General features: G+C 43.1%; 1 protein-coding gene across 2 annotated transcripts in view; it reads right to left on the reverse strand.

Annotated features, from left to right (window-relative positions):
• Positions 1-24,446, reverse strand: part of gtf2a1 (general transcription factor IIA, 1) — a 64,251-nt gene that overhangs the window by 20,723 nt on the left and 19,082 nt on the right. The window contains exons 2-6 of one of the 2 annotated variants that reach the window (XM_060829443.1): positions 17,537-17,638; positions 11,281-11,503; positions 9,557-9,615; positions 7,108-7,198; positions 4,440-4,588 (exon numbers count right to left, since the gene is read on the reverse strand). In XM_060829443.1, coding sequence (XP_060685426.1) covers positions 4,440-4,588; positions 7,108-7,198; positions 9,557-9,615; positions 11,281-11,503; positions 17,537-17,638 — 624 coding nt within the window. Of the gene's footprint in view, positions 1-4,439; positions 4,589-7,107; positions 7,199-9,556; positions 9,640-11,280; positions 11,504-17,536; positions 17,639-24,446 lie in introns of both variants that reach the window. The other variant, XM_060829442.1, reaches the window with a different exon arrangement.

Raw genomic sequence — 24,446 nt, forward strand, 5'->3', positions numbered from 1 at the left:
TGTAGAAAAGGTTTAGCAGGATGCTGCCTGGATTAGATGATATGAGCTCTAAGGAGAGGCTAGAAAAGCTCTGGTTGTTTTCTCTTGAGAAGCAGAGACTGAGGGGAGACTTGATAGAAGCCTATAAAATTATGAGGTGCATAGATAGGGTTGACGGCCAGAATATTTTTCTCAGAGCTTAAGGTGAAGGGTTAAGTTCAAAGGAGACATGAGGGCAGGTTTTTGTTTACACAGAGTGGCAGGAGTCTGGAACGCATTGCCAGGGATAGTGGTTGAGGCAGATATGATAAGGGCATTTAAGGAACTTTTCGATAAACACAGGAATATGCAAGGAACAGAGGGATAGGGATCAAGGGCAGCAGAAGAGATTGATTTCAGTTGGCATCATATTTGGCACAACATCAAGAGCCAAAGTGCCCATTCCTAAGCTGAACTGTTCAATCTTCTAGGGTAAAAGCATATTGCATTTCAACAATATCAAAAAGGCATGTATAATGTTTTTTAAAATATTGGGCAGTGTTTTACAAATTAATTGAGAAAAATTCAAAGTTTGTGATAAGATTTGTAGCTTGGGTGCTCATTGTTGTAGTTCTGTTCGCTGAGCTGGGAGTTTTTCTTGCAAATGTTTCGTCCCCTTTCTAGGTGACATCCTCAGTGCTTGGCAGCCTCCTGTGAAGCGCTTCTGAGCTGATTCCTCCGGCATTTATACTGGTTTGAATCTGCCGCTTCCAGTTGTCAGTTGCTGTCCGCTGCAGTGGCCGGTATATAGGGTCTAGGTCGATGTGTCTGTTGATCGAATTCGTGGATGAGTGCCATGCTTCTAGGAATTCCCTGGCTGTTCTCTGTTTGGCCTGTCCTATAATGGTGGTGTTGTCCCAATCGAATTCATGTTGTTTGTTATCCGAGTGTATGGCTACTAGGGATAGCTGGTCGTGTCGTTTCGTGGCCAGTTGGTGTTCATGGATGCGGGTTGTTAGCTGTCTTCCTGTTTGTCCTATGTAGTGTTTTGTGCAGTCCTTGCATGGGATTTTGTAAACCACGTTGGTTTTGCTCATGCTGGGTATCGGGTCCTTTGTCCTGGTGAGTTGTTGTCTGAGAGTGGCTGTTGGTTTGTGTGCTGAGTCCTAGTGGTTGCAGCAGTCTGGCTGTCAGTTCCGAAATGCTCCTGATGTGTGGCCAGTCCTTTGGGTTGTGGCATGTCCTCATTTCGTTGTCTTTCCCTGAGGCATCTGTTAATGAAATTGCGCGGGTATCCGTTTTTGTTGAATACCTTGTATAGGTGTTCTTCTTCCTCTTTTTGTAGTTCAGGTGTGCTGCAGTGTGTTGTGCCCCTTTTGAATAATGTCCTGATGCAACTGCGTTTGTGTGTGTTGATGGTACAAAGAACACCGAACGGAGAATTCACCATGAAGGTATACAGAAAAGCCACACACACAGACCAAGTCCTGAACTATGAAAGCAACCACCCCAACACACACACAAACGAAGTTGCATCAGAACATTATTCAAAAGGGCCACAACACACTGCAGCACACCTGAACTACAAAAAGAGGAAGAACACCTATACAAGGTATTCAACAAAAACGGATACCCGCGCAATTTCATTAACAGATGCCTCAGGGAAAGACAACGAAATGAGGACATGCCACAACCCAAAGGACTGGCCACACTCCCATACATCAGGAGCATTTCGGAACTGACAGCCAGACTACTGCGACCACTAGGACTCATAACAGCACACAAACCAACAGCCACTCTCGGACAACAACTCACCAGGACAAAGGACCCAATACCCAGCATGAGCAAAACCAACGTGGTTTACAAAATCCCATGCAAGGACTGCACAAAACACTACATAGGACAAACAGGAAGACAGCTAACAACCCGCATCCATGAACACCAACTGGCCACGAAACGACACGACCAGCTATCCCTAGTAGCCATACACTCAGATGACAACCAACATGAATGCGATTGGGACAACACCACCATTATAGGACAGGCCAAACAGAGAACAGCCAGGGAATTCCTAGAAGCATGGCACTCATCCACAAATTCGATCAACAGACACATCGACCTAGACTCTATACACCGGTCACTGCAGCGGACAGCTACTGACAACCGGAAGCAGCAGATTCAAACCAGTATAAATGCCGGAGGAATCAGCACAGAAGCGCTTCACAGGAGGCTCCCAAACACTGAAGATGTCACCTGGAAAGGGGACGAAACGTTTGCAAGAAAAACTCCCAGTTCGGCGAACAGAACTACAACAATTGAGAAAAATCGTTGAATACCACAAATAATTAACTTTACTAGCTGCAATTCACAAATGGAAAAATTTACACCTAAGAACTTAAATTAAGAATTCAGGTTCACTACATATGGGGCATATTGCAAAGATATGGTTCCTCCTGATAAGGAACAAAATGAGATAATATTTATTGACACTCCTCTGTTTGGTTCTCCTTTATCTATAACTGAGGAGTTTTCTTTGGTAAACCACATTATGGTGCACATATATTTGATAGTTTATACAATATCAATTTGTAAAACGATAGGATTTTACTTTACTTGATTTAACTTTAAAACACAGTCAGAATCATAAAGCCATACAAGGTTACACAGCAGAGGTGACCATTTTTGTGTTGAAACAAACCAAATTGACCCCATCTACTCTCCTCTGTTCCCACAGCTCTTATTTTCTTCTGCTTAGAATATTTACCTTTTCTTCCACAACGCGTAATGGTCTTGATTAGGCACAAATTTGAAAACCAGCATCTGAAAATTCATTATTCACTTAACGGTCCTGAATACAAAGAGTCATTTGCAAACACAGAACTTAGTAGCACTGGAAAAAAATACATATTTGGTGAAGCTTGCAGTCTTGCATTTATCAGGACAATTCTTCCAGTTTATTTAATGATTATGGTTAAACTGTCATTGCATCTATAATCTCAATCCAATGCATTTTAAATGAATAAAAAAGAAACTTTTCTATGCCTTGTTGACCTCAGTATATCCTGGAATACTAAAGTATCTCAGAATTTGAGCAACTAGCTGTTACACATTGTCAATATGCAGTAGAAACTTGTGTGATGTTTGCCACTAACAAGATGCGGCTGTCAAATCATAAACAAAAGTTCTATCACACAAAATAGCAATGTGCTATAAAACTTTTAGTGCCAGTCTGATACTTGGTATAGAAGCCACATTTCTCAAAGACTGGCAGATTGTATCAAATAGCAAACACAAGGTAGTGACTGCATCCAAACAACCCATGTTTGCTAAACTCATGCACGTTGTCTAACATTAGATAGGATTTTGCAATTAGACAACAGTTGCTAAATCATTTTGAGCATGCAAAGAATTATGCCAATAACCAATTTAGGATGTTCAGTTACATTCAGGATACATCTGCATAGTTTAGTTTTTTCATTCTTTTGTGGGACATAGGTGTCAGTGGGTGGCCAGCATTTACTGCTGGTCCCTAGTTGCTCTTGACAAGGGTGTGTGTGTGTGTGTGTGGTGGTGGTAAGGTGCCTCCTCGAACCGCTGCAGTCAATGTGCAGTGCCCTTTGGGAGTGAAAATTCCCTTCAGCATTTTCACCCAGTGACAATAAAGGGACAGTGATATATTTCCAAGTCAGGGTGGAGACCGGCTTGGAGAGGAACTTGCAACTAGTGGTCTTTCCATTAATCTGCTGTCATAGTCATAGAGATGTACAGCACAGAAACAGACCCTTCGGTCCATTGTCCTTCAAGATAGAAGTGGTTGAGGGTTTGGAAGGTGCTGTCTAAGGATCTTTGCAGTGCTGTTTGTAGGTAGTACACACTGCTGCGACTGAACAACAAGCTTCCAATTCACACAAGCAGATACAAAGAGTATGTACATACACTGCACCTGTTTCAGCTCAACAAGATAGGTTAACAGCCATTCTCTGGTTCATTTCTCAAGGTAATACTTTGACCAGAGTCAACCTATCTAGTTTAAAATTTGGGCAAGCTTGATAGTAAACTGTCGAGCAATGGTAACTAGTGCATTCCCCATGGCAATATTTCTACCCATCAGAGTACACATGCCAAATAACCATTTTTTGTGAGTTGTCCTGATAAGCACAAGTTGAGAAGTTATGGAAAATAGAAATTTAGTTATAGAACAGAAGTCTGGTTATAGAAATTCATTTTCTTATCAACCTCAACTGTCACGAGATGACAACTAATCAATCGGAAGTCACACGACTCCAGGTTATAGCCCAAAAGGTTTGTGCAAAACCACAAGCTTTTGAAGTGCTGCTCCTTCATCAGGTGAGCAGTGCTCTGAAAGCTTGTGATTTCAAATAAACCTATTGGACTATAACCTTGTGTTGTGTGGCTTCGGACTCTGTCCATCCAAGTCCAACATCAGCACCTCCACATCATAACTAATCAGTCGTACACACCTGCTGTATGACAGGTGCCTGCACACCACCAGACTGCATCTGCTGAATAACCTGCTGCTGAGTCACCGATTGTGCAAGTACAACTTGCTGGTGTGGCTGGAAAAAGTAGTGGGCTCCATTAGGAGCTCGTACAAACTGCAGCAGTTGCCCTGTGGAACAACAAGAATTTGCACAGATTACATATAGGCAGATAGAAAACATTAGTTCGATTTTGAAGAGCACAAATTTGTAAAACAATTTATATTCATGTAGCATCTTAGACATTATAAAAATGTCTCAAGGTTTTTCATAGGCATATTCCTACATTTGGAGTGGCATGGTGGCTCAGTGGTTAGCACTGCTGCCTCACAGTGCCAGGGATCTGGGTTCGATTCCCACCTCAGGCGACTGTCTGTGTAGGTTCTCTCCCACAATCCAAAGATGTGCTGGTCAGGTGAATTGGACATGCCAAATTGTCCCATTGTGTTAGGTGCATTAGTTAGGTATAAATATAAGGTGGGGGAATCGGTCTGGGTGGGTTACTCTTCGGAAGGTCAGTGTGGACTTGTCGGGATGAAGGGTGTGCTTCCTTCTAATACATTAAATTTGATGCCAACGGATCACAAAAAGGGATATTAAGTTACGGTCCAAAAGCTTGGTAAAAGAGGTAGCATTTTCAAAGGATCTTAAGATATAGAGAGGGAAACACATTTAACATAATTCCTAAGTTCAGGCACTTGGTAACTGGAGGCAGAGCTGCTAATTGTGGTGTGATTAAAATTAGGGATAAGATAGATACCAAAATTGGAAGAACATGAAGATATCTCAAACAGTGTTGTGCTGCAGGAATAGAGCTCAGTGCAAGGATAGGGAGACCTTTGATAGTAAATATGAGAATTTTAAAGATTAACTAGCATTGTAATATGAAGTAACATGAAATTAGAATTCTTCTAAGGAGGCATGCTGCTGAAGTTTTTTGCCTCACCTTTAATGGGACAAATACAAAACTGCTACACTTCAAATGATCACAGCAATTTAAACTACTGGAGTAAAGTACGCTGATTGGCTGGCAAATATACTTTGCACTGTTCTTGAATGCTCTGGGAGATTGGGCTCCTCGTTAGTTCCTCATTACTTTTTCCATGGCAACACCTCGGCCAATTAATCAGCACCTATTTCTCCTGCAGTATAAATTGCTGACCGCTTGAAATTTGGAATTGTTGCATACTTCCTGATGTGTGAAAGACTAACGGTTTCATCAACATCTCTCCCTAATCAACAATATTCAAATCCCGTTTATAAGTGGCTGCTTAAATGAAAGAAAGAAATGATTCAGCTCCTTGTGCCTGTGTCAGTTCTCTGAAAGAGCCAAACAATTTTGTCACAGCTCTGAAAATATTTCTTTATCGCATGGTGGATCAGTGGTTAGCACTGTTGCCTCACAGCACCAGGGTCCCAGGTTTGATTCCAGCCTCAGGCGACTGTCTATGTGGAGACTGCACATTCTCCCCATGTCTGCGTGGGTTTCCTCCTGGTGCTCCGGTTTCCTCCCACAGTCCAAAGATATGCAGGATAGGTGGATTGGCCATGCTAAATTGCCCATAGTGCTAGGTGCATTAGTCTGAGGGAAGTGGGTCTGGGTGGGTTACTCTTTGGAGGGTCGGTGTGGACAGGTTGGGCCGAAGGGCCTGTTTCCACACTGTAGAGAATCTAATCTAAAAAAAAAGTATTTCCTTTTGAAAGTTACATCCGCTTTGTTCAACCTGTGATGATGCTGCTCCTTTTACCAGGTTAGGTTGTCCTTGGGTTTTTTCCTCACAGGGATCGTAAACGCATAGATTCCGAAATGTCTGGGTTCTTCTCCTTAAAGATGCTTTTAGGTTTTTAAACAAACACTTGTACAATAAAAGGGCAGTAGTGGTTCTCCCAGCTCAGCTTTTCTCTGGTTTGGTTTGAGCAAGCAGTCAAGTTTTGAAGCTGCTGGAACTAAAGAAGCAGGTCCTGGCTGAGCCTCCCTCTCTCTGACATCTCTCTTGTAAGACCCCGTGTTTGATTTTACCTTTTTTTGCCATGGGGTGTTAATGGGGATTGTTGCAGAAATTTGGAACAGCATCATTAAGTTGGGACAATCTGTTGGGTTTTTGGATAAGTTAAGTTATTCGGTATTCTGTTCTCTTTGTGTTTCGTTCAGTACTCTGTAAAAAAAATTCTGTTTTGTTTAAAACTGAGGGGTTTTGTCGAGCTGCATCACTCCTGAAATATCCACTTAACACCTGCTCAAAACAACTAGCAAATTAGGGTCTGAGCTACCTTCTCGAAATGTTTTTAGGGGGCTTGGCTTTGTCCATAACAATCCTATCAAACAAATGCGTTGAAACATCTTTAGTTTTCCACTTTCCCAGAGAATTCATCTCCTCAGCCTGACCTCATCCAACTCACCACATTTTGACTCTCAGTCAGATGTATGATCATAAAACAGTTATTTTAAATTCAAAGTAGAAGTACATTTACAAAGCACAGATGAAGGTAAAGAAGAAAAGCAAAAGGAAAAGACTAACTCCAAACTTGGCAATCAGAACTGAAACAAGTAGAGAGCAGTATAAATGAAACGCAAGAGTCCAGAGGATGTTCTGAGTTGGTATACAGAGCTCTTTCTGAACCATACTGTCAAATGAGCGTTTGTTCATACCTGCATTCGTTAGGATTGGTCCATTAGAAAGCTGGTAGGGAGTCGGAACACCGGCTGGTAATGCCAGAGTTGCTGCAGTGGCAGCTGCACTCTGCAAACAAAACATAAAGCATTTAACTGACAAAAAATGATCATCATGGAAAGATTCATTCAACCTTGGAGTACATACACAATAAAAATTACATTTCAATTCAGTTGCAACTGTGGTGAAATACACATTTGCAAAACAGTACTGAAGCCACTTTCAGTTTTGTAACTGTAAGGAAGATTTTTTAGGATTAATACTAGACAGAGTAAGGGAGAGTAAGGCTATGGACCAGATATAGGAACGTGAAATTAGAATGGGCAGCTAGTTTATCCAATCTGTGCAGACATGCCTGACATCCGCCTGTGCTGTACCTTTTCTATGGCTCCAATAGACGAGTTTATTTTTAATATATGTGTTCTGTTAATATTAAAATGGTCTCTGGCATAGGTAGGACTTGAAACTGGTCCTTTACAGTTCACAGGCAAGGACACAACCACCGTACCACAAGACCTCCTGGTTTCATGGACTACAATACCTGATGTAATTTAAATCACATTTGACAGGATATTGACCTAAACAAAAATATATAGCACAAGGAAAGCCACTAAAATTAAATGTTTTTGAAAAACAAAATAAACCCAGTACTAGGCAGCAAACTTGAATTGCATCTTTTTAATCATTATGAAGGTTAAGATGTATCTGATGAGCTTTTCAAATTCTAATAAGCATCAAGGCACTTGCTAAACAAAACAATTTCCAAAGTTGTACCCTTTCCCCTTTCTATATCAGGGGTTATAAAAATATTGTAAATTTTTCAGAAGTATGTAACTGAAATAGTATCCCAGAACATTCAGACACTGCATGGTGGGACAGCAACACACAGGAACTGATGCCCTCCTATCACAGTAAGGTTTGACTGACAATAATTTGTTGTGGTTCTGTTCGCCGAGCTGGGAGTTTTTGTTGCAAACGTTTCGTCCCCTTTCTAGGTGACATCTTCAGTGCTTGGGAGCCTCCTGTGAAGCGCTTCTGTGCCGATTCCTCCGGCATTTATACTGGTTTGAATCTGCCGCTTCCTGTTGTCAGTTGCTGTCCGCTGCAGTGGCGGGTATATAAGGTCTAATGTGTCTGTTGATAGAATTTGTGGATGAGTGCCATGCCTCTAGGAATTCCCTGGCTGTTCTCTGATTAGCCTGCCCTATAATAGTGGTGTTGTCCTAATCGAATTCGTGTTGCTTGTCATCTGAGTGTATGGCTACTAGGGATAGCTGGTTGTGTCGTTTCGTGGCTAGTTGGTGTTCATGGACGCGGGTTGTTAGCTGTCTTCCTGTTTGTCCTACGTAGTGTTGTAAAACATACTATGTATGTAAAACACTACATAGGACAAACAGGAAGACAGCTAACAACCCGCATCCATGAACACCAACTAGCCACGAAACGACACGACCAGCTATCCCTAGTAGCCATACACTCAGATGACAAACAATACAAATTTGATTGAGACAACACCACTATTATAGGGCAGGCCAAACAGAGAACAGCCAGGGAATTCCTAGAGGCATGGCACATCCACAAATTCTATCAACAAACACATTGACCTAGACCTTATATACCGGCCACTGCAGCGGACAGCAACTGACAACCGGAAGCAGCAGATTCAAACCACCATAAATGCCGGAGGAATCAGCACAGAAGCGCTTCATAGGAGGCTCCCAAGCACTGAAGATGTCACCTAGAAAGGGGACGAAACGTTTGCAACAAAAACTCCCAGCTCGGCGAACAGAACCACAACAACGAGCACCCGAGCTACAAATCTTCTCACAAACTTTGAGACAATAATTTCCACTCTCATACATCTCCTAGCATGGGGAGGGAAGGAATAATCTATCACAGCCATCAGTTGATTATTAGGAAATTCACTGCTTCTACAAGCAAACTGGAAAACCAGAAAACAAATTAGCCAATTAAACAATTTTGACACCAAAGCTAATTCAGCAGTAAAATTAATTAAATGCCCTCTTGTGGCTATAATTTTAATTGCATGGAATACAGAATAAATTTGAAATCCAGATAGCCAAACTGACAGCAGCTCCAGCTCAACCCAAAACAACTACAATGATAACTGATGGTCAGTTTTACCAAATTACTAATGCTTAACATTTCCTACCTTACTGCCAGTAACAAAATTTTTTCACATAATTGAAATTGACTGCAAACAGGATTGTAAAATAATGCTTACTGCCAAGATCCGTGTGAATAAAAACTAATTGAATGAGGCACTAGAGAACTGCCAGTAGCTGTCCTGTAGAAATGTATACTAGCAATATTCAACACCTCAGGAGGGGGTAAGGAGAAGAAACAAGAATATGTGCAATATTTAAACATGTGTTTGTATCTGTGTGCGCTTGTGCATATCCTTACCATGCCAGTCGGATTCATGTGTTGTATTAGTTTTCCATCTTGCATAATAACTTGCGGTCCTGATTTATGAGAAGATGAGAAAACTATGGGATAAATTAAGCAAAGTGAAATACCGTGATTAGTATTTTGAATAAATGAACTAAATGGGGAAAAGGTTAGCATCATGGTCCTCAGGTCTTACATTTCTCATGTACTATAATCAGCACAGTCAAATCAGGAACAGAGTTATTTTAATTGATTGACTTTCCCTTCCCTCCCCATATAAGGAATAATTAAGCAGAAGATGAAAATCTAGGACATAGGAGGAGGAGGTCCTTTTAAAATTATTCTTTCATACAACGTGAGCATCACTAGCAAGGCCAGCAGCTGCTGCCCCAACCCTAAGTCCCTTTTTAAGCTCAGTGTACTGCTGGGTCTATTTCAGAAGGCTGTTAAGACCAACAACATTGCTGCAGGTCTGGAGACACATACGAAAATGCTGGAGAAACTCAGCAATTCTGGCAAGAAAGATTTTAATGTTTCACACCTAACATCATTATCCAGCATTTTCTAATTTTATGCAAGATTTCCAACATCTGCAGTATTTTGTTTTATATTAATCTCAAGAGTTTAATAGTGACAAGCACTACAGATAGGATAAATTCTAATTTCGAAGCTGTATGAATTATAACTTATTATTGATTACCTAAGCAAATCAAAAAGCACTGATTGAACTGTTATCACTTTTCTGCATTAATCAGGGTCTTTTAAAACATTGATATTTATTAGGCACCTGAAATGTTTTCTTCCTCTCCTCAGTTGTATAAATGATGGAACAGAAGATGGGACAAAGATCCCACAGAACGACCACATGAACAATACATTAATAAAACTCTGAATCAGCAACAATCTCCCTCACCACCCAAACATCCCTTCCACAGTCTTTTCCTACGGGCACAATTTTAACATAATTTACCAAGTGGGAAACTGAAGTAACCTGCATCAGCAGTGTATTTTTAAAAAATCTTTCCAATGGTTGTGATGCAAATACCTAAAACAGATGGTATGATTGACTGTAGCACTACCCCAGCAGATCAATTAGACTGAAGTTCATGTCTTGACAAAGACAAAAAGTTTGGTACTATATTAACCCAGGGTAAGTAACTAACATGAACAATCCTCCAGTGCCATCAGCAGTACCAACATCTCCAACTCAGACACACAAGGGATTAGCAAAACAATAACTGCATCTATCATTGTCTTCAATATGCTTTATAAACAAATTTGGGGCACTGCATGGACTTCTAGTAGGAGGTCTCTGAAAACTGTAACAAGCAACATTAAATAAAACGCCTTTTCCAACTCAGGATACTGCCAGGAGTATTGTTCAAGTGTTTTCACTCTTATAATGTAGGAAATTCAGCAGCCAATTTATTCATAACCAGATTACACAAACCGTCACACTCTGTTTCTGCAATGTTGGTTCCAGGTTAATCATTTAACAGGTAGAACGACCTCACCCTTTTTCAAAGGAGTGCATGTACCAAGAAAAGCAGAAATTGCCTTGCTTTAAGAGTTGATGTGAAAAATGGCACCTCTAATAGCATATCATGCACTCGGCAACGTTGAGTGAACTCCTTTTCTTCATACAACTCACATCATGTATCTGTCATATCTATGCATTGTGGTGCATCTCTCACTTGCACTCCCTAACTGAAAGGTATAACAAGGTCACTGGAACTGACCTGAATTAGCAGGTATTGTGAGCACTTGCTGTGTCTGTTGCGGCTGAGCCTGATGCTGATGTTGCTGCTGCTGTTGCTGTTGTTGTTGTTGCTGCTGCTGCTGCTGGTGCTGCTGGTGCTGTTGTTGTTGCTGCTGCTGCTGCTGCGCCTGAATTAAAATCTGTTGCTCCTCTGAGTGGAAACCGTCAACAGCTTTTGACTGCATTAGCTTGCTCTCCCATAGCTAAGAATTAAGGGGGAAAACAAAAGAGAATTATTAACTTTAATATGAATGAGAGGGGCTTGATTCAGAGATTTGACTTCAAAGAGTTTGGCACTGAAAAGTCAAAGATAGGTCCGCAAGGATAGATTAACAAACTGATCTGAAAACATGCCCGTAAGCTAAAAGGTGACTGAGATGGTGAAATTTTGATAAAAACAATGACAAATTCTTAATATTGCTAAAAGAAAGAGGCACACTAGCAAAAGTGTTTTGTCTTTCACTCATCAGGACAGAATAGCAAGATTACCAAATTCAATGGAACAAGAATTTACGCCTGAAAGGAGGGTGTTGATTGGTTGGCAAGCACATGAGGCATTGTAATAGAAAATGAACCAAGAAGCAGTTAAAACTCCCCCCAAGTTTTTATTTAAATTCAAATCAGGCAAGTTGACTCTCAACATATCACATAGGAACACAGCAAGGAATGGTCCACGCGTAAACTTTCGTTTCACTGTAAAGAGCACAATGCCACATTTCTTTCTCTTGCTAAAAGACAAGAATATATGGAGCTTTTAGCAAGCATAAGTGTGTCACATTATGAACCTGACTGATAATCTCAAATTGTTTGTTATGGTAATTCTCAGTCTGGATTTTTTTGTTGTAAGGTATCATCCAACCTTGGCAATCACATCTCACGTTAAACATGATGCTCAGAATTCTGTGCGCACAATCAGGTGTATGTAGGTCAATACTGTGCCTGCTGCAAACCATTAAAGGGACATTCTGTTTAATTCAATTTGACAGTTGTTGAGATGTACAGCTGGCATACCTTGCATCTTACCGACACTGAAATCTAGATATTACTCATTAGTAGGCAGAATACCACTTTTGGCTTGATCAAAAATAGCAACAACAAACTATAAAAGCAATACCAAGAAGAACATATATTATATAATTACAATTTGATCTCCAGTTTCCTCCAGGCTAGGGGCAATTGTAGAAAAGCCCCCATTGTCTCGATCCATTTTGCTCCATTTGGAAAATGTGTAGATGTACAACAACAAAGTCAAACTTGATCAATAAAGTTGCAGCTATACTTAGAAGAGAATAAAGAAATGCTTTCCAAAACATTAATTACAGAAGAACCTCATGCATCCAAACAACAATGATCTGAATTTTGGATTTTCTGAACAAGATCTCATGGTCCCATAAACATTTCTTGAATTTAAATAAAAGCACAGTGAGAGCAGGTAGCCTGGGCTGGCGGCAGGAGCAGGAACAAGGTTACCACTGGAACGTGTTCCTGCTATTGTCGCCACCACTGGACCCTGTTCCAGCTAATGTCGCCGCCACTGAACCCAGTTCCTGCTACGGTCGCAAACACTGGACCCTGTTCCAGCTAATGTCACCACCACTGGATCCTGTTCCTGCTAATGTCACCGCCACTGGACCTGGTTCCAGTTACGGTCGCAAACACTGGACCCTGTTCCCGTTATGGCTGCCGTCACTGGACCCTGTTCCGGCTAATATCACCGCCAATGGACTCTGTTACTGTTACGGTCGACGCCACTGGACCCTGACCCTGCTACAGTCACCGCCACTGGACCCTGTTCCTGCTACAGTCGCCGCCACTGGACCCTGTTCCTGCTACAGTCGCCGCCATTGGAACCTGTTCCTGCTACAGTCACCGCCACTGGACCCTGTTCCTGTTACGGTCGCAAACACTGGACCCTGTTCCTGCTAATATCGCCGCCACTGGACCCTGTTCCTGTGACGGTCGCAAACACTGGACCCTGTTCCGGATGTCACCGCCACTGAACACTGTTCCTGTTACGTTTGCCATCACTGGACCCTGTTCCTGTTAGTGTCAACGCCAATAGACACTGTTAATGTTACGGTTGCCACCACTGGACCCTGTTCCTGCTCCAGTCGCCCCACTGGACCCTGTTCCTGCCAAGGTCACCGCCACTGGACCCTGTTCCTGCTACAGTCGTCACCACTGGACCCTGTTCCTGCTCCAGTCGGCGCCCCTGGACCCTGTTCCTGCTACGGTCACCGACACTGGACCTTGTTTCTGCTAATGTCGCTGCCACGGGACCCTGTTCGAGTTACGTTCGCAGCTACTGGACCCTGTTCCTGCTACAGTCGCCGCCATAGGGCCCTGTTTCAGTTATGGTCGCAAACACTGGACCCTGTTCCGGATGTCACCGCCACTGGACACTGTTCCTGTTACGGTTGCCATCACTGGACCCTGTTCCTGCTACTGTCAACGCCAATAGATCCTGTTAATGTTACGGTTGCTGCCACTGGACCCTGGACCCTGCTACAGTCACCGTCACTGGACCCTGTTCCTGCTACAGTCGTCACCACTGGACCTGTTCCTGCTCCAGTCGCCGCCCCTGGACCCTGTTCCTGCTACGGTCACCGACACTGGACCTTGTTCCTGCTAATGTCACCGCCACTGGGCCCTGTTCCTGTTATGATTGCCGCTACTGGACCCTTACCCTGCTAAAGTCACTGGCACTGGACCCTGTTCCTGCTAATGCGGCCGCCACTGGACACTGTTCCTGTTATTGTCACCGCCATTGGACCCTGTTCCAGTTACGTTCACAGCTACTGGACTCTCATGCTGCTACAGTCGCTGCCATAGGGCTTTGTTCCTGTTACAGTCGCCGCCACTGGACCCTGTTCCAGTTATGGTCGCTGCCACTGGACCCTATTGCTGCTACGGTTGCTGTCACTGGACTCTGTTCCTGTGACGGTCGCCATCACAGGACCCTGTTCCTGCTACAGTCGTCACCACTGGACCCTGTTCCTGCTACAGTCATCACCACTGGACCATGTTCTTGCTACGGTCACCGACACTGGACCCTGTTCCTGCTAATGTCGCCGCCACTGGACCATGTTCCTGCTAATGCTGCTGCCACTGGACCCTGTTCCTGCTACATTCACCGCCACTGGACCCTGTTGCTGCTAATGCTGCTGCCACTTAACCCGGTTATAGTCGCTGCCACTGGACCCTACTCCTGCTACTGTCGCCGTCACTGGACCCTGTTCCTGCTCCAGTCACCACCACTGGACCCTGTTCCTGCTACACCCGCCATTACTGGACACTGTTGCTACTACTGCCGCCGCCACTGGATCCTGTTCCTGTTACAGTCCTATTACGGTCACGGCCACTGGACCCTGTTCCTGTTACAGTCGCCGCCACTGGACCCTGTTCCTGCTAATGTTGCTGCCACTGGACCCTGTTCCTGTTACAGTCGCCGCCATTGGATCCTGTTCCTGTTACAGTCCTATTACAGTCACAACCACTGGACCCTGTTCCTGCTACAGTCGCCGCCACTGGACCCTGTTCCTGCTAATGTTGCTGCCACTGGACCCTGTTCCTGTTACAGTCGCCGCCACTGGATCCTGTTCCTGTTACAGTCACGACCACTGGACCCTGTTCCTGCTAATGTCACCGCCACTGGACCCTGTTCCTGCTAATGCTGCTGCCACTGGACCCGGTTACAGTCGCCACCACTGGACCTTTTTCCTGCTACTGTCACCGCCACTGGACCCTGTTCCTGTTACAGTCGCCGTCACTGGACCCTGTTCCTGTTACATTCCTATTACAGTCACGGCCACTGGACCCGGTTCCTGCTATGGTCACTGTCACTGGACCTGGTTCCTGTTACAGTCACCGCAACTGGACCTTGTTCCTACTACACCCGCCGTTACTGGACACTGTTGCTGCTACTGTCGCCGTCACTGGACCCTGTTCCTGTGACGGTCGCCATCACTGGACCCTGTTCCTGCTACTGTCGCCACCACTGGACCCTGTTCCTGCTACAGTCGCCGCCACTGGACCCTGTTCCTGCTACAGTCGCCGCCACTGGACCCTGTTCCTGCCACCGTCACCAGACCCTGTTCCTGCTACTGTCACCGCCACTGGACCCTGTTCCTGCTACAGTAGCCATCGCTGGACCTTGTTCCTAATACAGTCGCCAACACTGGACCCTGTGCCTGTCGCCGTCACCGGACCCTGTTCCTGCTAATGCTGCTGCCAATGGACCCTGTTCCTGCTACAGTCACCGCCACTGGATCCTGTTCCTGCTATTGTCACCACCATTGGGCCCTGTTCCTGCAACAGTCGCCACCACTGGACCCTGTTCCTGCTACTGTCGCCGCCATTGGACCCTGTTCCTGCTACAGTCGCCGCCACTGGACCCTGTTCCTGCTACACCCGCCGCCATTGGACCCTGTTCCTGTTACAGTTGCCGTCACTGGACCCTGTTCCTGCTACTGTCGCCGCCACTGGACCCTGTTCCTGTTAATGATGCAGACACTGAACACTGTTCGTGCTACAGTTGCCGCCACTGGACCCTGTTCCCGTTACGGTCGCAAACACTGCACCCTGTTCCAGCAAATGTCACCGCCACTGGACCCTGTTCCTGCCGCCGCCACCAGACCCTGTTCCTGCTACAGTTGCAGTCACTGAACTTTGTTCCTAATACAGTCGCCAACACTGGACCCTGTTCCTGTTCCTGTCGCCGTCACTGGACCCTGTTCCTGCTACTGCTGCCACCATGGGAACCCTATTCCTGCTATTGTCACTGTCAGGGGAACCTGTTTCTGCTATTTCCGCTGTCATGGGACCCTGTTTGGACACACTGTTTGCTCACTGACCAGACTGAATTCAGTGTCACTAGCTGGCCTGGAGGTCACCCAGGCGGTATGAAGTCCTAGATTGGCTCCCTTGCTAAAATGGAACTCTTCCCACTGTGGGAAGTTGCTCAAACTGAATCACAATTCCACCGGCACCCTGTCCCATGTTCAAGCACCATCTGCAACCATCCTGAACTCAAGTGGCTGGCTTCCCACCACTTGAAACTCTTAACACTGACACATCACAGACATGTGGCCAAGAGAATGCGACAGGACGTCTCCGAGGAGTCAGAGTGACAGGGCCACACAGGCCTCGGCAACAACAATTTGGCCTGGCACGGCGCGGTTGGTTTGGAGACCTCGGGAACAGTTCGTCCCTTCTGCTCTTCCTCGCAACGCAGCTTGCCAACAAGCCACTGACCACTGATCATCGCCAGGCACCCTGACGGAGAGCCTGATCCCTCTGGACAATGCATTCAGACATCACCTGCATGGAGCAGTAAGACGAGTCCTTAAACCACTGCCGACAGCCTGCAAACGCAGAGAGGCCCTTACGAGAATGTGCAAGCGATGTGCTGAAGGGAGTAGGAACCCTGTAGCGGGGGCATGAAGGGAGCGTGATCAGTCATCCTCCCCTCCATCTTGTTCTGCTAATCAAGGTTGTTCTGCACAGTTAACCAGTACAGACCCAATAGACCAGGATTACAGAAATTTTATTTTAGGCCTTCCTGAATTACAAGGCATGTTTTTAAAAAATGCATCGTTCACATTTACTGTTGCTTCACATTGAGTCAGGAAAAACAAATTACAGGTGAGAGTTTGTTAGTTCGGTGATGTATTTACAATCCTCACTGGAGCTACAACAGTGCCACTAAACAAATCAGAGCAATTATGCAAGCTTATGATTACAGTACATTAAAAGTCATGGTTGGCATCTATTGTGCTTTACACCTGAGAAATAACGGTGAACCTAAAGTATACTTTAGCAAAAGAGTGGCTTTTGAAACCTTTTTATATTGTTAAAATAATCACAAAATGGAATTTAGTATTACAGCGATATTGTACTGTCAATGGAATAAATTGTGCAATCTAGCATTCATCTTGAGTAGCAAAAGATGAATTTGAATTGCTGTATGGTAGTAATTTACTACCATAGTATACAACCGCCAAAACCAAGTCAAAATATAGAGAATCAATTTCATGTGTTAGGATTCTGCCAGTAAGTGTTTTGTTCGCCAACATCTAACATGTCAACACATGGTACTGCCAAGCTGTGAGAACAGATCATCATTAGAATGTAAACTGTGATTCAATGTAAACACTGAGGAAGGTTTTCATTACAAGTGCATTTTTCTACTTAGCTTTTGTTTGAAAGTTAGGTTGGGGTATTTTAAAAAATCGTACCGTTTTTAATTCTATAAGAACTTGTTCATCCACTCCATCATCAAGGAATTGTTCTCGTACATCATTGATTACATCTTCAATTACTGATCTGTAGAGTTTAGGCTAGAGAAACAAAGAAAAATTAAAGAAATAGAAAATTAGAGATTTAGAAAGTGCGAACTACATTTATTACCAGTTAGTCATTACTAGTGGCAGTAGATTATATTGAAAAGATGTTGATTAGTTTTATCCTTTCCTTTTCTAATCAATTGGTTCAGAGATTTTTACACATCTCTGCCCAGCTGGGACTTGAACCCAGGTCTCTTGGTTCAGGGGTAGGGCTACAACCACTGCACCACAAGAGGACCCATAAAACAGGTGAATAAAACAGGAAACCTTATCAAAAGCTTTCAAATTAAATGCAATAACATCCTCACAGTTGACCTCTTAACTGTATTATTATTCAAAAAGCCTTTGCTTTAATGGACCTGGCATTTAAGTTGGCACTCTCACTGAACTGATTCAACCTGAAGGTACGGGCATATGGAGCCAAAAGGCAAAAGACCATAATACATCATAGCAGAAACAGCCCACCTAGCAGCCAATATGAGATAATGGCTGACCTAGTAATCCTCAACTTCCACTTTTCTGCCTTTTCCTTCATATATCCTTCAAGATACTCAATTCGTAATCAGTGGCTGTCAAATCATTTGGCTACCTGGGACTGGACCCAAAATTATGTGAGGTGAATATCACATTCTCTCATTTTCCAGAAAACGCGTTATTATGTCAACAATAATGGAGAAAACCTAGGTCACTTACCTTCTTCCTAGCTCAGGATGCAGAAAATCAATAAATATCACTCCACTCCCTCACCGCTGCCCCCCCACCCCAACCCACCCCCCAATCTTGCCCTCCCCCAACACTCTAGCTCAAATTTGCCAAAATTGAGGATGTATGCTTTGAGCAGGTAATCTGTTTCCCCAAATCTGTTCAAAACTTTGCAGCAGTTCTGGGATTGCTCAGCACTTGCAGTTTCCACTGATTGCTACAGAATGACCAGAGATTAATTTTTCGTCAGAACTGCATCTGCAGAAGGCTGTGGGAGTGGATGGATTGTCTGTGGCAAGCAGGTAGAGTTCATAAAAATGGCTTCATTTTCGTCAGTACTTAGTTGAAAGAAAGTGCACCTCATCTTAAAATAGAAATTGCTGGAAAAGCTCAGCAGGTGTGGCAACATTTGTGGAGACAAACCAGAGCTAACATTTCAGGTCAAGTGACCCTTCTTCAAAACTTCATCCTTAAATGCCTGGTGTGCCCAATTCCAGATTCCACTGTTGTGGTGTGCCCAAGAAATTCAACGAGGAATAATTCACAATAGACAGTGAGAATAGCTGAAAAGCAGCAAATACACTGGAGAAATTAGGAGTCTGAACGAAAATGAGCATGGAACCAGGGTCAATAATGCATTTGTCGATGCTGTCAGTGGAAAAGCAGGTTAGGTGTAAAATTGGATATGGCAAATACAGGTGGGCCCGGGTTAGGATATGTTTTAGTGAAGTTGTCGGAATGAAAATCATTTTAAAAAGCAAAAGTGTAGCCAACAAGAGAATCAAGTGTTAAGATTAGTGTGAAGGTTTGAACGGAAAGGGATTTGAGACTAGAGGACAAAAGGAGAAAGCAAGCAATCTAAATCCAATATTCCCAATGTTGGATGACAGGGTATGAATAAACATTCTACTCTGTTATCTTGATTTTCATAGAATCCCTATAGCTTGGAAGCAGGCCATTCAGCCTTCTGAGTCCAGACCGACCATCTGAAGACGAGCCCACCCAGACCCATCCCATTCCTGTAACCCTGCATTTCCCATGGCTAATCCACCTAAATAGCATATTGCTGTATACTATGGGCAATGCACCATGGTTAAATCCACATAACCTGTACATTTTGGAACTGCAGGAGGAAACCGGAGCACCTGCAGAAAACCCACGCAAGACACAGGGAGAACGTGGATACTCCACATAGACAGTCACCTAAGGCTGGAATCAAACCTGGGCCTCCGGCACTGTGAGGAAGCAGTGCTAACCACTGAACCACCTATCATGCCTGTGCCGATTTTGAGTGACTAGATTCCATTTTAATTGTTTTGAGGCATTGGCACTGGAAGTGACATTTTTGATGTTATTCACAGGTGTCTCTGTGTTAATTGGATTTTTTTTCTTCTTATACATTGTGTCCTACATTTTTACAATCTGTGTCCAATTTATATCAGTGTTAAATTTGGCCTGCCACTTGATTAGCTGAACATTAAATCTATTCCATAAGGCATTTCATTTCTCTTGAGAGCTGGTTGGTTGCAGAGAGGATGGTTTCCACTTGTAGGGCAATCTAGAATGAGATCACAGCTTTAGGATAAGGGGCAGTAAGCATGAGAATGTACTTCTCTCAAAGGTTTATCTATGGAAGTCACTACCACAGAGTGTGGTGGTTCCTGGCACATTGAAGAAGGAGATTGATTTTTAATTAGTAATGGGTTGAAGGGTTATGGACCGTATACAGGGAAATGGGTTTGAAGCCAAGATGAGTTCAGCCATGATCTTATCAAATGACAAAGCAGACTCATGGAACTGAACTGCCAACTCCTGCTCCTAGTTCTTATATTATACACCATATAATATTACATTATATGGAATAAAAGCACTGAATAGTCATTCTTCTGCTAAAAATAAAAACAAAACATGCCATCCTTCGGACCTTAATGTAGCTTCTGGATTAAATATTTAAATTATGAAACTCTCCCTGCAAAAGACTGCACTAACCTCCACAATGGACTGCACTGGACTTTTGTGCACTGCTTATTTTGCGAATTCATTTATTTTGTATTAAAATGCGCATAACGTTTCTAACCATTTGTACTATTAATACTTGAACTTACTTGCTGTTGTCTACAACCTGCTTTTTTCCTGTTCTATCGCTATTTAATTATTCTGAACTCTCTTCATTGCTGTGTCCAACTAAACCTCGTCATTGCTGTTTCCTTGCATGCATTAAGCACATCTTCTTGATGTCCACAACAGCTCAATGCCCAGGACGTAACTAAGCTATGTCAGCCAAAATATTTTTCCAATTCGTATTGAACTAGCAGATTTCAACAATGTTGGTTGTATTGATAAAAACAAAGGCCATGGTGTCAAAGATCTTTCATCCTACAGTCCTCAGGACAGACACAAGAACATCAAATTTCAAAAGGGAGAAACAACTTGTGTGGCTTGAGAAAAGGGTGTTCGTTGCTGATTATTTGAGGCATTGCCATGGAGAATGAAACAGTTGTTGGGACCCACAGGACATGTATGTAGCTGCACAACAGAAATGAAATTCACATTACTCATTTCAATGGTATACAGACTGTCCCTTTGGCTTGACGACAGCATCATACCAATGGAAAATACCACTTGTTGTTACTGCATAGTAGCAGCATGAAGAAAATGTTAGAGACTCTGGGCACTGGGCGAAGGATATGGGCCCTGGCAACATTCCCCCAGTAGTAATAGAGAACATCTGTGCTCAAAAACTTAGCATGGCCCTCACCAAGCTGCTCCAGAATAGCAACAACACTGGCATTTGCCTGAACATGTAGAAAACTGTCCAGAAACATCATGTACAGTTGGACTAATTCAATCTTAAGTAGCAGCAATGTGCACCATCTACAAGATCCACTGCAGAAATTATCAAGGCTCCTTAGACATCACTTCCAAACACACGACCACTTCCATCTGCAAAGACAACAGCAGTTTTTACATGGCATAGGAAAACCATTAACCACCGTTAATGCATGGACTACAGCTCAGCACCACTTTCTCAAGGGATGAGAAATAAATGCAAAACTCACATCCCATGAGTGAATGGGAAAAATATGGCTAGCTTCGCTGTTGTCCAAATTATTTTGCTATTATAGTCTTCCATGGTAACAACATAGATTGGGTATTTTTAAAGCTCAAAGGTATCTTCGGCCCATTTTGTCATTATGTGCAATCCATTGTGAGCAGTGATCTGATTCAGGTAGCTTTGATGCACTCTATTTCTGCACCAGGCTTGCACATTAAGCAAGTGTCTCAGGCCCTTTCTATGAGATTGCCAATAAGGCCAAAACTATAGCACATGGAACTCTAGAATATTGCCTAGGGAGACACCTTCTGGTAGAAAATGTTGAAGAACCAATCAATGAATTTCTCATGGAATATGTTGAATAAAGGGAGCTTAACGCGACTGCTCCAGTTCAAAGTTAAATCTGAGCTCGAATTGAAGTGCATCAAGGTAGATAAAAAAAACTTTACATACAACATACGGAAATGAAGAATTATGTTGCATGAGATACAATTGACCTTCTCAACTGTGGGATTGAAGAGGATTTTATTTGGTGCAGTTCAGTAAGCGCTGCTGAAAGGAGCTTATTGGTGGCCATGATTCTTCTTTGCTATATTAGCTTTCATTGTTAAATAGTCGGACAATAGATAACCAGGTTTAATATGGAGAAGAGACATCAAGAGAGATATTGGATGAGCGTAAGCAAGGAATTACACCTCACCAGAATGAAAGGAAGCAGATAAAAACTGGGAGTAGGGGCAAGAGGGCAATGTATTGATAACATCACTATAAAAGATGGAACAAATAGGCTGTGGGTTGTGTAATAACCATTCTTATCCAATCCAAAATAGAAATGCAAATAATGTTGAAATCAAATTAGTGCAATCATCTCTATATCTACCAAGTAAAAGCATTTTCTCCAGTTTGCAGTGTGTTAAAAGCATCAACTCACCTTCCCAAAGTTTTGGCAAATACAGAGCCTAAGCTCTCATGGTGCAAAGGCAGAATTCCTACTTCTGAGCCAGCAGGCCCGGGAGCAACACATACCCAATCCAGAGGTGTTTAACTAACATTTCTAAACAGGTTGACATTAGAAAACATTTAAAAAATATTTATAAAAGCACTCAGCTTTCCATCAATGAAACTTGGTGCAGAACTCAATCTGCCAATCCAATCCAGTAAGAAAGTCACTACTGCGACTGGCTAAAACAATGACCACGCTAACCAACTTAATTTCTTGACAAAACTTTGATGGACAACCAAAAGCAATGAAAAACAGTAAAGACCAGTCTATCCAAGCTGCCTCACACTAACAGCTCTTTCAACTACTTTCATCAAGCTCAATCTCTTCATTTGTCTCACTGCAGGAAAAGAATTTCCATCTTAGCTACCAATACTGATGTCTCCACAGTACCTCAACTGACGCACCTGTAATCCCTGGTCTGGTTGGTTGCACTTGATCTGCAGGACAGACTGTGGACCAATCCCGAGACTCTACTAGGATCAAGCACCTCACTAACATGACCCAACCCTCAGACTGGAATCAGACAAACCTCTTGTTTAACTGTAACAGGGACCTCTTTCTTGACTCTGGCAACAGCCCCTGACTGACCATAGTCCCCCTTGACCTCGCTACAGACTGCTTCATTTTGACTTCCAGTCATAGTCAAATGGGTGAAGAAGGTCATGCAGCATTCGCCACAAAAGCTGCTGGCATATGCTGTAGGTACTGACATAGACAGATGCCCTACAGTGGCATGTTCATCTTTTTAACTGTTCTGTGCTCCCCACTGTGATAAGGTGCTTGCCTATTCTTCTAGACTAAAAATTAATGCAGGCCACAAAGTGTGGCAAGAAAGTGAGCAAGTACCCAGAAATCAAGCCAAGATGCATCTTATTTAAATGCATGAGTTGGTAGAAGAGCAGACATGATGATATGGTGAAGTTGGATAGTATATAGTGAGCCTGGTAGCGGTGCCAAACAAGCTACCATGCTCACTGTATACTATCCAACTTCACCATATCATCATGTCTGCTCTTCTACCAACTCATGCATTTAAATAAAATTTGCATGTCGAATGGTTTCCAGAGAGCTGATGGGGGCCACTTTGTGGAGGAGACAGAGGTGGTGAAGAAAGCTGGGGAAGACAGTTGGTGAGCTGCAGCAGCTGGTTTAATGTCTCAGGGAAGAAGAGAATCTGAACTGTTAACCAGGCTAACAAATACACAGAAATAAGTATTCACTGTTCAATAACAAGATTCTGAAGTTACAGCTTAAAGTTTATTGGGAAAATTGGGAACTTTTCTTGACATTGCGAGTCCTATGTTTTAATTCTCACTACATTTTCACTGTCAACAACTATTTTGGGTGTGGCAAAAATAAATTGGAGGGTGTTTCAAGAAATTTTACCTAAAATAAACAAAATGCTACTCAATAGCTCTGACAGTATTCATGAAGAAGAAATATTGCTCACGTTTCAGCTTGACGATCCTGGATTTGTGCAAAGTCATGGACCCAAAGCATTAACTCTGCTCCTTTGTTTTGTTTTGGTATCTTCATATCCACAATTTTTTCCTTTTGTGCTCTGAAATGCTTTTTAAACAGGTGAGGTTCATATTTATAGTAGTTTAGTTGGCTTTGTTTATATGTTGGCTATATTTACTGCAAGGTAACTGCACTGCAATTAGAATGTAACTGTGCACTATCATCTGTAATAGCATGCATTTAATCTACATTAATCCTGACATGGGGCATTACTACTGGGCAATGAACACTTTGCGTTTCAGTGTATAGGTGTCAGGATGCTATCCTTAGTCTGCCTGAACCTTAAAACAGCTACAACTATTGGACACAACTCCTGGCTGGAAACTTGTGGATACTTCTCGTGTCCTGGGAAAGTACATGTGCAAGATGTGTCATGAGCTAGCTCCGGGCTTTAATGATTAAGCAGCAGCTGGTGAAACTACACCACATTTTCAAGGTTGAGTGCTACATTGGAAGAGGTTCAGAAGAAAAGTCTTTGATCTGAAATGTTAACTTTATCTCACTCTTCACAGTCGGTGCCA

The sequence above is a fragment of the Hemiscyllium ocellatum genome, chromosome 8, assembly GCF_020745735.1.
Source record: "Hemiscyllium ocellatum isolate sHemOce1 chromosome 8, sHemOce1.pat.X.cur, whole genome shotgun sequence".
NCBI lineage: Eukaryota > Metazoa > Chordata > Chondrichthyes > Orectolobiformes > Hemiscylliidae > Hemiscyllium > Hemiscyllium ocellatum.